Raw genomic sequence first — 12,507 nt, forward strand, 5'->3', positions numbered from 1 at the left:
AGAAGCAGAGTTAGCGTTTCAGGCGGACGACCCTTCATCATACTTCTGATGGTCTTCGGCTGATACTTTGACCCCTGAACCCCTGTGCCCGCTGACCTACATTGGCTCTGGGTCCACCAACGCCACAATTTAAAAATTCTCATCCTTGTTTTCAAATGCCTCCACGGCCTCCTCACCCCCTCCCTATCTCTGTAACTTCCTCCAGCCACACAACCCTCTGAGATCTCTGCGTTCTATCATTAGTGGATGAGCAGAAATTTCCTCCCATTAAATATTGGGGAGACTGATCCATTGTCTTCAGTCCCCCCCACAAACTCCGTTCCTTGACCACTGTTTCCATCCGTCTCCCTGGCAACGGCTTGAAGCTGAGCCAGACCGTGCGGAACCTTTGTGCTGTGTTTGACCTCGAGGTGAGCTTCCGACCACATATCCGCTCCAGCACCAAGACTGCCTGCTTCCACCTCCCTAACATTGACCGACTCCGCCCCTGCCTCAGCTATTCTGCTGCTGAAAGCCTCATCCATGCCTTGGTTACCTCTAGACTTGACTATTCCAACGCACTCCTGGCCGGCCTCCCATCTTCCCCCCTCCGTAATCTTGTGCTCATCCAAAACTCGGCTGCCCGTGTCCTAACTCGCACCGAGTCCCGTTCGCCCATCACCCCCTGTGCTCGCTGACCTACATTGGCTCCCGGTCCAACCACGCCTCAATTTTAAAATTCTCATCCTTGTTTTCAAACCCCTCCATGGCCTCGCCTGTTAGATCCGGGTATCTTAATGTTGTGTCCTTTCAATAATCAGACAAAGACTGCAGGGAACGATCAACAGGTGTTTACTGGATGAAGTTCAAACTGCAACTGACTGTACAGAGCGCCACTCAGGGTTTATATACAGGTGTGGTCACTGCCGGTACCACAGGATACAGGAGCTGTAAAAAGTAGTTCTCCCCCTTAAAGGTACATACACTACAATTCCTCCCCTTTTAGATTAACAGTACCATAACACTCATTTAACAATTAAATATCAAACTAATTACAATTAACACTTTTAATATGCAACATTAACTGGAAATAGTCTATTTATAAATTCAGTCTTTGGGGAGGCTTCTTGATTCTTTCTGGATAACGCCTTTCCCGAGTGTCTCGCTCTTGGTGCGGAGGCGATTCTAACACCCTGTCGTCAGTTGATTCATCAGCTTCCAATGCTATTGTTTCTGAGGTAGATGCGACCTGTATGTCGGGTTCCTCACCAGGTACGCATGGCCGAGACATGGGGTTGACTTGTTCCTGTGACTCTAGGATCTGGTCAGCATGGCGTCTCACAATGTTCTCCCCAACATCCACTGTATACATTAGTGGCCCCTGCTGTGTGCATATTGTTCCTTGTTGCCATTTCTCTGTTCGGTAGTCGCGGGCTAAGACTGGTTGCCCTACATTGAAGCTCCTTGTCGGCTTCTCATTGATGTGCTGGAATTGCTTATTCTCAACATCTCTTTGTACATTTGGTCTGAGCAAATCCAGACGAGATCTCAACCTTCGGTTAAAGAACATCATGGCTGGGGCCTGGTTGGTGACTGCATGTGTCGCATTTCTGTAGGCTAACAGGAAATTGTCCACCTTATGCTGCAGTGGAATGTCGTCATCGCACATGGCCTTTACTGCTTTTTTAAAGGTTTGTACGAACCTCTCAGCCAATCCATTTGTGGCTGGATGATACGGAGCGGATGTGTAATGCCTTACCCCATTCCTTTTCATAAATCTTCGAAACTCTTCGGACACAAACTGTGGTCCGTTATCAGAGCAAATCTGCTCTGGCAAGCCGTTCCTGGCAAAAATGGTCCGTAGGACTGCATTAGTTTTGTCTGTGGTGGTGGAGGACATTTTGATCACCTCAGGCCATTTCGAGTGCGCATCCACGGCTATTAAAAACATTGAGCCCATGAAGGGACCAGCAAAGTCAATATGCACCCGTTGCCATGGAGATGAGGGCCACTCCCATGGGTGTAGAGGGGCATGTGGTGGTGCATTTTGGACCTTCTGGCATCCTGAGCAGCTCTTTGTCAGGTCCTCAATTTGCTGATCGATCCCCGGCCACCACACATAAGCCCTAGCAAGGCTTTTCATTTTCACCCCTCCCAGATGACCTTCGTGAAGCTCATTGAGCACTCTCTCCCTTAACTTGGGTGGAATTACCACTCGGGATCCACACATCAAGGTCCCTGGCATACTGACAGCTGTTCTCTTCTGGATGAGAATGCTGGCAACAGTGAGTCGCCATGTGCTGGCCATCCCTTCACCGTCAAATCATATACCCGAGACAGTGTCGGGTCATTTCGGGTCTCCTTCTCTATACCAGCGTTAGTTACTGGCAAGCATTCAATTATAGTCGAATGAAATATTTCGACAGGATCCACTGCTGGTGCTTCCTCCGCAGTAGGCAGTGGAAAGCGTGATAGCCCATCAGCGTTTCCATGCTGTTTCGTGTCCTTATACTCGATATCACATTGGTGCGCCCCTAGAAAAAGGGACCATCTTTGTAGCCGTTGCGCAGTCATCACCGGAACGCCCTTCTTTGGATTAAAGATGGAGACAAGTGGTTGGTGGTCAGTCAGCAAGGTGACCTTCTGCCCTTGCAGATAGTGATTGAACTTTTTCACTCCCCACACTAGGCTGAGGGCCTCCCTGTCAATCTGGGCGTAGTTACGCTCGGCTGAGGTTAGTGACCGAGATGCAAAGGCTACTGGCCTCTCTGAGCCGTCCGGGAATTTGTGCGACAGCACCGCTCCAATGCCATAGGGTGATGCATCACACGCCAACCGAATTGGTAGTGCTGGGTTGAAATGAGCCAACACCTCTTTCGATGTGATCAATGCTTTGCTCTTCTGGAAAGCTCGTTTACATTCGTCACTCCACTTCCATGGTACCCCCGTTTGCAGTAGGGTGTTCAGTGGGTGTAGTACGGTAGACAAATTCGGCAAGAACTTATGGTAGTAGTTCACCAGCCTGAGGAACGACCTCAGTTGTGACACATTTTCTGGTGCTGGAGCCTTGACTACTGCCTCAATCTTTTCAGGGGACTTATGCAACCCCTCTTTATCAATAACGTGGCCACAATACGAGATCTGCTCCTGGAAAAACTCGCATTTGTGGCGATTAGCTCGGAGCCCATATTCCTTCAATCTAGTGAGCACCTGCTCCAGGTTGGCGAGGTGATCACTGTCATTTTCGCCCGTGACCAGGATGTCGTCCAAATAACACTGGGTCCCTGGAATCCCTTGCAGGACTTGATCCATTGCCCTTTGCCAAATAGCCGGAGCTGATGCTACCCCGAACACCAGCCGGTTGTATTGGTAGAGACCTTTATGAGTGTTGATTGTGAGGTACGGTTTCGAGGCTTCTTCTACCTCCATTTGCAGGTACGCCTGGGCCAGATCAATCTTAGTGAAGCGTTTCCCTCCAGATAGCAAGACGAAAATATCTTCAATCCGCAGAAGCGGATATTGTACAGTGTGAAGGACTGGGTTCACTGTCACCTTAAAGTCCCCACAGATGCGAACCTTCTTTGGTTCCCCAGGCGTATTACTCAACGGCCTCTTCATTACAGGGTGGACAGTACTCCTGAACGTTCCAAACCTTCCAGCTCTGCTTCGACGGCTGGGTGGATCGCATAAGGCCTTAAAAAACTTTGGGCTTGCATTTTCCTCTATTTTGATCGTCGCTGTTATGCCTTTTAGTGTTCCGAGTCCCTGCTGGAACACTTCTTGTGCGTCAGTTAGCATTTTTGACAGTCGTCCAGGTGTGACGTCGTCATCCTTTTTGGCATCTACAGTCAGTGCTTGTATGGAATGCCAATCTAGCTGTATCTTCCGGATCCATTCACGTCCTAGTAGTGGTGGTCCTCCATCTGGCAATACATATAGGTCCATTTTTGGTGTTTCCTTGCCGTTATATATAACGTTCACCCTTATTTTTCCTTTGGGGTAGACTTTTTGCCCCATGTACGTCTTCAAGACAATCTTTGTATCTCTCAAGGGTATATGTGAGAATAGCCGCTTGTAGTCCCTTCGGTTTATGACTGTTAGGGCTGATCCTGTGTCCAATTCCATTTTCACTTGGACTCCTGCTATCTTGAGCGTGACCCAGATAGTTTGGTGATCCTCCATTTTGATCACATTATGTAGTTTCAGACAACCCAGCTCCTTGCTTCCGGAGTCTGTATCACTCTTCTGTTCGTCTGAACTACTCTCCGTCACCTTATGTACCTTCTTGTACTTCTCCTGTGGAGATTTCTTGCTGCTGGTTTTCTTTCCCGACCTGCAGACTCTTGCTATGTGTCCTACTTTTCCACACTGTCTGCACACTTTGTCCTTGAACCAGCAATCATTATGGTCGTGTGTTATTCTGCCGCAGCGATAGCACTTCACTGTTCCGTATGACATTTCATTTGTGCCATATTCTTGCGGTCTCCGTTGTATCTCTGCAGTGCCCCGTGTGGCTGCTTCATGTGATACTGCCATGCTGAAATCCTTGTCCAGCGTAAGATCCTTTTCTGATAGAAGCCGTTTCTGGGTTCCTTCACTTTGAAGCCCACACACAAACTTGTCCCTTAAAGTATCTGCTAGTCCCGTTCCAAACTGGCAGTGTTTCGATAGCTTGCGCAGTTCCGTTAAATACTCAGCATTACTTTCATCTTTATGCTGGTTCCTTTTGTGAAACTTAAATCTTTCTGCTATCAGAAGTGGTGTGGGGTTTAAGTGGTCCTGTAGGATTGACACTATGTTTTCAAAATCCTTTTCTACTGGCTTCTCTGGGGTTACTAGGTTTCGTAGTAAGCCATACGTTTTTGCACCCATTGAATTCAACAATACCAGCGCTTTCTTGTCATCTGACACTTCATTCACCTTGCAGTATACTTCTATGCGTTCGACATATGTCGTCCAATCTTCGACTTCATTGTCGAACGCTGTGATACTGCCACTCTTCGGCATTTTTGGGTGTGGTTAGACTGGCTTAAAATGGTGTCTCCCGCGTTTTCCTTTCGTCCCCGCTGTGGCTTAAAATGGCGTCTCCTGCGCTTTTCTTTCTTCCCCGCTGCGGCTTAAAATGGCGTCTCCCGCGCTTTCCTTTCTTCCCTGCAGCGGCTTAAAATGGCGTCTCCCGCGCTGCTGCCAACGCCACCCTCGGCGGTCCTCCTGGCAAATGGCGACGCCCTGTGGGCCTCGCGCGCTGCTCCTGCGCTGCTGCCAATGCCGTTCTCTGCGGTCCTCGTGGCAATGGCAGCGCCTCGCGTTTTCCTGCGCGCCTCTCTCCCCCATTGACGGCCCCTGAACACCGGCTGCGCTCTGCTCTCTCTCGCCTCTCTCCCCCGTTGACGCCGCTCGGTCCCGAACATCGGCTGCGCTCTACTCTCCCCCGTTGACGCTGCTCGGCCCTTGAACACCGGCTGCGCCCCGTGCGCTCTGCCCTCTCTCTCTCCCCCGTCGACACTGCTCGGCCCTTTCTGTGCCGCTCGGTCGGCTCTAGCCGCTGCTGTCCGGGAAGGGTCTGCGCAATACCTGCTGTCAGCCCGTTTCGCTGGACCACCATGGCTGGAAGGCCAAGCCTGACTCTCGACAGCCTCCCCTGCGATGCCCGTGCTTCTGGACTTGACCTCCTTATGCAGAGTTGCAGGTAGGTTCGAATCTTCTCATCGCCAATGTTAGATCCGGGTATCTTAATGTTGTGTCCTTTCAATAATTAGACAAAGACTGCAGGGAACGATCAACAGGTGTTTACTGGATGAAGTTCAAACTGCAACTGACTGTACAGAGCGCCACTCAGGGCTTATATACAGGTGTGGTCACTGCCGGTACTACAGGATACAGGAGCTGTAAAAAGTAGTTCGCCCCCTTAAAGGTACATACACTACATCGCCCCCCTCCCCCCTCCCTCTCTCTGTAATCTCCTCCAGCCCTACAACCACCCCCCCGAGATCTCTGCGCTCCTCCAATCCTGGCCTCTTGCGCATCCCCGATTTTAATCGTTCCACAGTTGGAGGCCGTGCCTTCAGCTGCCTGGGCCCTAAGCTCTGGAAATCCCTCCCTAAATCTCTACCTCTCTCTCCTCCTTTAAGATCCTTAAAACCTACCTCTTTGACCAACCTTTTGGCCATCTGTCCTGAAAACGCCTTCTGTGGCTAGGTGTCAAAAATGTTTTTATTGATATCGATCTACTTCAGCACCTTGGGATGTTTTGCTATGTTAAAGGCACTCTATAAATGCAAGTTGTTGTTGGATGCAAGAGATAGAGAGCTGTCTGGCAAATAATCTTTACTGATAAACACATTAACAAAGCCCATTACAAACAGTGTGATGTAAAAGACTGCTGAGCCCTTGGTTTGAGGATAAAACAAGGCTTTAATCAACTGTTTCACAACCATGAGATTCTAGTTACATCACTAGTTCCTGGTTACAGAAACATCCTGAGCAAGCTGGGCCCACGCCCGAGTATTTATACTCCTTGGACGGCGCCACCAGCTGGCTGCCCAGTGTTACTTCATGAGTCATTTCTTCATGAACGATAAGATTCTGACACACTGCTCCTGAGATGGACGTCAATTATATTCCAAAGCAAAGCGCTCTACATTTTGCAGCACAGTAACAGGCCATTTGGCCCATCTGGTCCATGTCGGTGTTCATGCTCCACACGAGCCTCCTCCCATCTTAAAAGATACAGATCAGCCGTGATCTAATTGAATGGCGGAATAGGCTCGAGGGGCTGAATGGCCTCCTCCTGTTCCCATGGACTGGATTTTCTCAATGGGGAGCTTTTGGAGGCGGGACTCCCACTTGTCGGGTTTCAGTTCCGCCTCTGTCAACTTCTAGCCAACCCACGCTATTTTCCCTTGATTGGCCTTGTTAAGCCCGCCCAGCGGGCTCAGCAGGCCAATTAAGGGGAAGCTGGTTACAGAGAACGTCAACGTATGATGTTTCATCTGTCAAAAATTTTTGACAGATGAATTGTCATCATTTGACAGCTCTGTGAAGCTGTCAAACACTGACATTCCCTGTTGTTTGATGAGTTCTTGAATTAAAGACTCATCAAACCTCTTTCTTTTGCAGAAATTAGATGGCTGTTGCATTGGAGAATGCAGCGGCCATCTGTCATCTCTGCCGCGGAGGTGCGAGACTCTCCGCATACCCACCGATTGAAGCCTGCAGGAAGAAACAAAGGTAAGTAAACTTTTTCTAACACTTTCCACTTACCTCAGATACTCACCTCGCCACACTTGCACCCATCACTTACCTCCACAGCACACTTTTGCACCCCTCCGACCCCCGCAGACCCACTGCTTGCTTCGGTGACCCTGGCGGGTTTCGGAGCCTTCGGGAAGCCCGTACTTGTGTGGGCAAAATGGGGATAATCCTCTTATCTGCCTGTTGACTACCTGTTAACAGGCAGTTAAGTGGCATGAATCCCCTTCCCCCCTCCAAGGAGATGGGACTCCAAGCGGGACGGCTACCCACCTCCTGGCAAGATGACACGGAAGCGGGTTGGGGGCGGGTTGGGCACCTGCCCCCAAATTCTGCCATTTTCCCGGCAGTCTCGCCTCCATACCTGCCTCCCCAGGGCTGGCAAGATCGTGCCCGATCTGTTTCTGGAGTATGATTTAATCCAATTTTAAGCCTTTATACTATTCTAGCCCGACCAATTCTGCCTGTTTTACCGACTCTTACACTATCCCATAGCCTCTCAGAGAGATTGCTAATGAGGGGCAGGTTTGTTCTCCCCTTGCCCCCGGGAACTGCCACTGCCCAAACCCACCCCACATGTGCTGGGTCACAGAGAGGTGGGTGCCGGGTACAACTGGCGTTTCAACGACGGGATCCGGAGGGGACAACTCCGCACGTTCATTGGCCAGAATGGGACTCGGTGCACAGTCCCACCCCACTGGGGGCGGTTGGGGGGGGAGGGGGTGCTCGAGACTGCGACCGCTCGCTCCTGTGCTCCACATGGACCCCTGCTAACAAAGCTCCCGGGATATGAATAGAGCTCCGGTCTCTCTTGTCCTGTGTGGCTCAGTACGTACTGCCTCTTTAGAATATGCTTTCAATTCTGGGCACCGTCACTCAAAAAGGATTGGAGGGGGTGCAGTGCAGATTCACCCTAAAAGGGTTAAATTATGAGGACAGGCTGCATAGACTAGGCTCGTATTCCCTTGAGTATAGAAGATTAAGAGGTGATCTAATTGAGGAGTTTGAGATGATTAAAGGACTTGATAGGGGAGATAGAGAGAAACTATTTCCTCTGGTGGGGGGAGTCCCGAACAAGGGGGCAGAACCTTAAACTTAGAGCCAGGCCGTTCAGGGGTGAAGTCAGGAAGCACTTCTTCACACAAAGGGCAGTGGAAATCTGGAACTCTCTCCCCCAAAAAGCTGTTGAGGCTGGGGGGGTCAATCCAAAGTTTTGAAACTGAGATTGATAGATTTTTGTTGGGTAAGGGTATTAAGGGTTACGGAACCAAAGCGGGTAGATGGAGTTAAGATACAGATCAGCCATGATCTAATTGACTGGCAGAACAGGCTCGAGGGGCTGAATGGCCTCCTCCTGTTCCTATGTTCCTGATCGTCACGTGCAAATCTAGACAGCGATACTGGACAGACTGGTAACCGGTGGGAGCATCACACCTACAGTCGATTACAGCATATCAATCAGGAGCGAGAATTCTCACGGATTTTTATCCCTCCCTGGTTTAAGAGGACTGAGGATAATTGTCGGGCCTTACTGCTACTGCTTGTCGCAATCAGCGATCTCCGCGCAGATCAGCATTCGAAGCTGGAACTTTCTGATCTGCACGGCTCTGTTACAAGCTATTGGGTGTCTGCCGTGGATCCACGGGTAGCACTCTCACCTCTGAGTCACGGAGGGCATGGGTTCAAGCCCCACTCCTGCGACTTGAGCACCAAACGTAGGTTGCGATTTCCGTGCTGCCCTGTCGGAGGTGCCGTCCTTCGGATGAGATGGACGTATCTAAGATCTCAGGTGGGCGTAAAAGACCCCGCGGCACTTTTTGAAGAAGAGCAGGGGAGTTCACCCCCTGGTGCCCTCCAATATCTCTCAACCAACATCACGAAAGTTGAGCAGGTTGGGCCTATACTCATTAGAGTTTAGAAGAATGAGAGGGGATCTTACTGAAACATATAAGATTCTGAAGGGGCTTGACAAAGTAGATGCAGAGAGGATCTTTCTTATTGAATTGCCGAGAAACTCCAGTATGATTTGGACAGGTTGGGTGATTGGGCAGATGCATGGCAGATGCAGTATAATGTGGATAAATGCGAGGTTATCCACTTTGGTGGCAAAAACAGGAAGGCAGATTATTATCTGAATGGCAATAGATTGGGAGAAGGGGAAGTGCAACGAGACCTGGGTGTCCTTGTGCACCAGTCACTGAAGGTAAGCATGCAGGTGCAGCAGGCGGTTAAGAAGGCAAATGGAATGTTGGCCTTCGTAGCGAGAGGGTTTGAGTACAGGAGCAAGGATGTCTTGCTGCAGTTGTACAGGGCCTTGGTGAGGCCACATCTTGAGTATTGTGTGCAGTTTTGGTCGCCTTATCTGAGGAAGGATGTTCTTGCCATGGAGGGAATGCAGCGAAGATTCACCAGACTGATACCTGGGATGGCAGGAATGACGTATGAGGAGAGATTGGGTCGATTGGGCTTATACTCGCTGGAGTTTAGAAGAATGAGAGGGGATCTCATTGAAACTTATAAAATTCTAACAGGACCAGACAGACTAGATGCAGGAAGGATGTTCCCGATGGCCGGGGAGTCCAGAACCAGGGGTCACAGTCTATGGATAAGGGGTAAGCCATTTAGGACAGAGATGAGGAGGAATTTCTTCACCCAGAGAGTGGTGAACCTGTGGAATTCTCTACCACAGAAGGCAGTTGAGGCCAATTCATTAAATATATTCAAGAAGGAGTTAGATATATTTCTTAAGGCTAAAGGGATCAAGGGATATGGGGAGAAAGCAGGGACAGGGTACGGAGTTTGGATGATCAGCCATGATCCCATTGAATGGCGGAGCAGGCTAGAGGGGCCGAATGGCCTACTCCTGCTCCTATCTTCTTATGTTCTTGTGAAAACAGATGATTTAAAAAAATTCCTTTATGGGATGTGGGCGTCGTTGGCAAGGCCAGCATTTATTGCCCATCCCTAATTACCCTGATCTGGTCATTATCACTGCTGTTTGTGGGAGCTTGCTGTGCGCAGATTGGCCGCTGCATTTCCTACATTACAACAGTGACTCCACTTCAAAGTTAGCTGAGCCGGGGGGGGGGCGGCGTTGAATCTCAATAGTTACGGCAGAACTTTAGACATTTGCAATCATTAAACCTCTGGTTGCTCTTTTCCAGACACGCCTTTGACAATCTGACGCTGGTGGTTTTGGAAGATGATGAGGATGATAATCACCCGTGAATGAACCCAAGCTGCTTTCCTTCACAAACACAAGCACGGTGAATCCTGCCTCGCGGGGAAACGTAACAGTGCTGTTGGATGATGCTGTGCATTCAAACATTTCCTTCTTGCTGAATGTAAATAAAGGCAGTGTTGGAATGATTAGGATGGAGTGTAAAAGCGACAGAAAGTCGAGTCTTGCCCCTTCTAAGGACTGCGATTAACCAGCAGGGCCCTAGTAAGACTGGTAGTTAGCACCGATAGACTAACACAGCCTCGTAGAACCCACTGGCGGTGACACTCATACCTCCGAGTGCCAGCATGAATTATGCAGCGCTTTCTCAAACCACGGAAACGTCTCAAAGCTCGAAGCACTCAGCAGGTCGGGCAGCATCTGTGGAGAGAACAGAAATCGAGCAATCAAAGAAATAAAAGGCATATATAAAAAACACAGAGGAACATACAAATGGTGTAAGGAGATGGGGTGGGGCAGGTCGAAGGGGAACCACAGATAACTGGCAAAGCAGGTCGGCAGCAAGGGTGCAGAGCACCTCGTCAACAGAGTGTCCCCACAGAGCGCCCAACAATGTATTTTATTTCTTTGATCTCTCGCATTATGTCTCATTATTATGTCACTTCTACCATTTAGCCGTCACCAGTTTTTCGTTTAAGCACTTTAAGTCATTCCACGTGTGTGCATGTGTGTGTGGATGTGTGTGCGTGTTTGTGTGTATGTGTGTGTGTGTGTATGTATGTGTGTGTATGTATGTGTGTATGTGTGTGTATGTGTGTGTGCATATGTGTGTGTATGTGTGTGTGCATGTGTGTATGTGTGTGTGTGTGTGTGTATGTGTGTGTGTATGTGTGTGTATGTGTGTGTGCATATGTGTGTGTATATGTGTGTGTGTATATGTGTGTGTGCATGTGTGTGTATGTGTGTGTGCATGTGTGTATGTGTGTGTGCGTGTGTGTGTCTATTTGTGTGTGTGTGTATGTGTGTGTGTATGGATGTGTGTGTCTATTTGTGAGTATGTATGTATGTGTGTGTGGATGTGTGTGTCTGTGAGTATGTATGTGTGTGTGTATGTGTGTGTGGATGTGTGTGTCTATTTGTGAGTGTATGTATGTATGTGTGTCTTCCCATCATTGGGCAGATGCTTGAAGAGCTCCCGAGAGAAGGGCCATTAGAGATAGTCAACAGGGCTTCCAAAAAAGAAGGTTGTGTCTTCCAAACTTAATTGAGCTTTGTGAAGATGACATTAGGTGACATTAGGATGAGGGAAATCATACTGACATTGTCTACCTGGACTTTTAGAAAGCCTTTGATAAGGTAACTTACACTAGTATACTTCACATGATAGAATCCTCTGGGATCAGTGGGAATTTGAAACGCTGGTTTAGGATTTGGCTCCAATCTCGCAGCCAAAAAGTTGTAGTTAATGGATGTGGTTCAGCCTGAAGAGGCGTTATTGGTGGTCTCCCCCAGGGATTGGTCCTAGGCCCACTACTGCTCACGGTCTTTATTAATGACCTTTCTTTTTATTCGATTATGGGATCAGGGCATCGTTAGCAAGGCCAGCATTTATTGTCCATTCCTAATTGCCCTTGAGAAGGTGGCGGTGAGCCGCCTTGAACCGCTGCAGTCCGTGTGGTGATGGTACTCCCACAGTGCTGTTAGGGAGGGAGTTCCAGGATTTTGACCCAGTGATGAGGAAGGAACGGCGATATACTTCCAAGTCAGGATGGTGTGTGACTTGGAGGGGAACTTGGAGGTGGCGGTGTTCCCATGCGCCTGCTGCCCTTGTCCTTCTAGGTGGAAGAGGTCATGGGTTTGGGAGGTGCTGCCAAAGAAGCCTTGGCGAGTTGCTGCAGTGCATCTTGTAGATGGTACACACTACAGCCACGGTACGCCGGTGGTGGAGGGAGTGAATGTTTAAGGTGGTGGATGGGGTGCCAATCAAGCGGGCAGCTTTGTACTGGATAGTGTCGAGCTTCTTGAGTGTTGTTGGAGCTGCACTCATCCAGGCAAGTGGAGAGTATTCCATCACACTCCTGACTTGTGCCTTGTAG

At 49.3% G+C, this 12,507-nt stretch overlaps 1 protein-coding gene across 1 annotated transcript in view; it reads left to right on the plus strand.

Moving 5' to 3' along the window:
• LOC147096858 (uncharacterized) overlaps positions 1–10,600 on the plus strand; it is a 36,779-nt gene extending 26,179 nt beyond the window's left edge. Inside the window, exon 7 of the mRNA XM_085973548.1 lies at positions 10,395–10,600. Within this exon, the coding sequence (XP_085829674.1) occupies positions 10,395–10,458 (64 nt within the window). The 3' untranslated portion in view covers positions 10,459–10,600. The remainder of the gene's footprint in view (positions 1–10,394) is intronic.
• The last annotated feature ends 1,907 nt before the right edge of the window (positions 10,601–12,507 follow it).

The sequence above is a fragment of the Somniosus microcephalus genome, chromosome 34 (assembly GCF_052327205.1).
Source record: "Somniosus microcephalus isolate GS21.2 chromosome 34, FLI_Smic_1.0, whole genome shotgun sequence".
Lineage (NCBI taxonomy): Eukaryota > Metazoa > Chordata > Chondrichthyes > Squaliformes > Somniosidae > Somniosus > Somniosus microcephalus.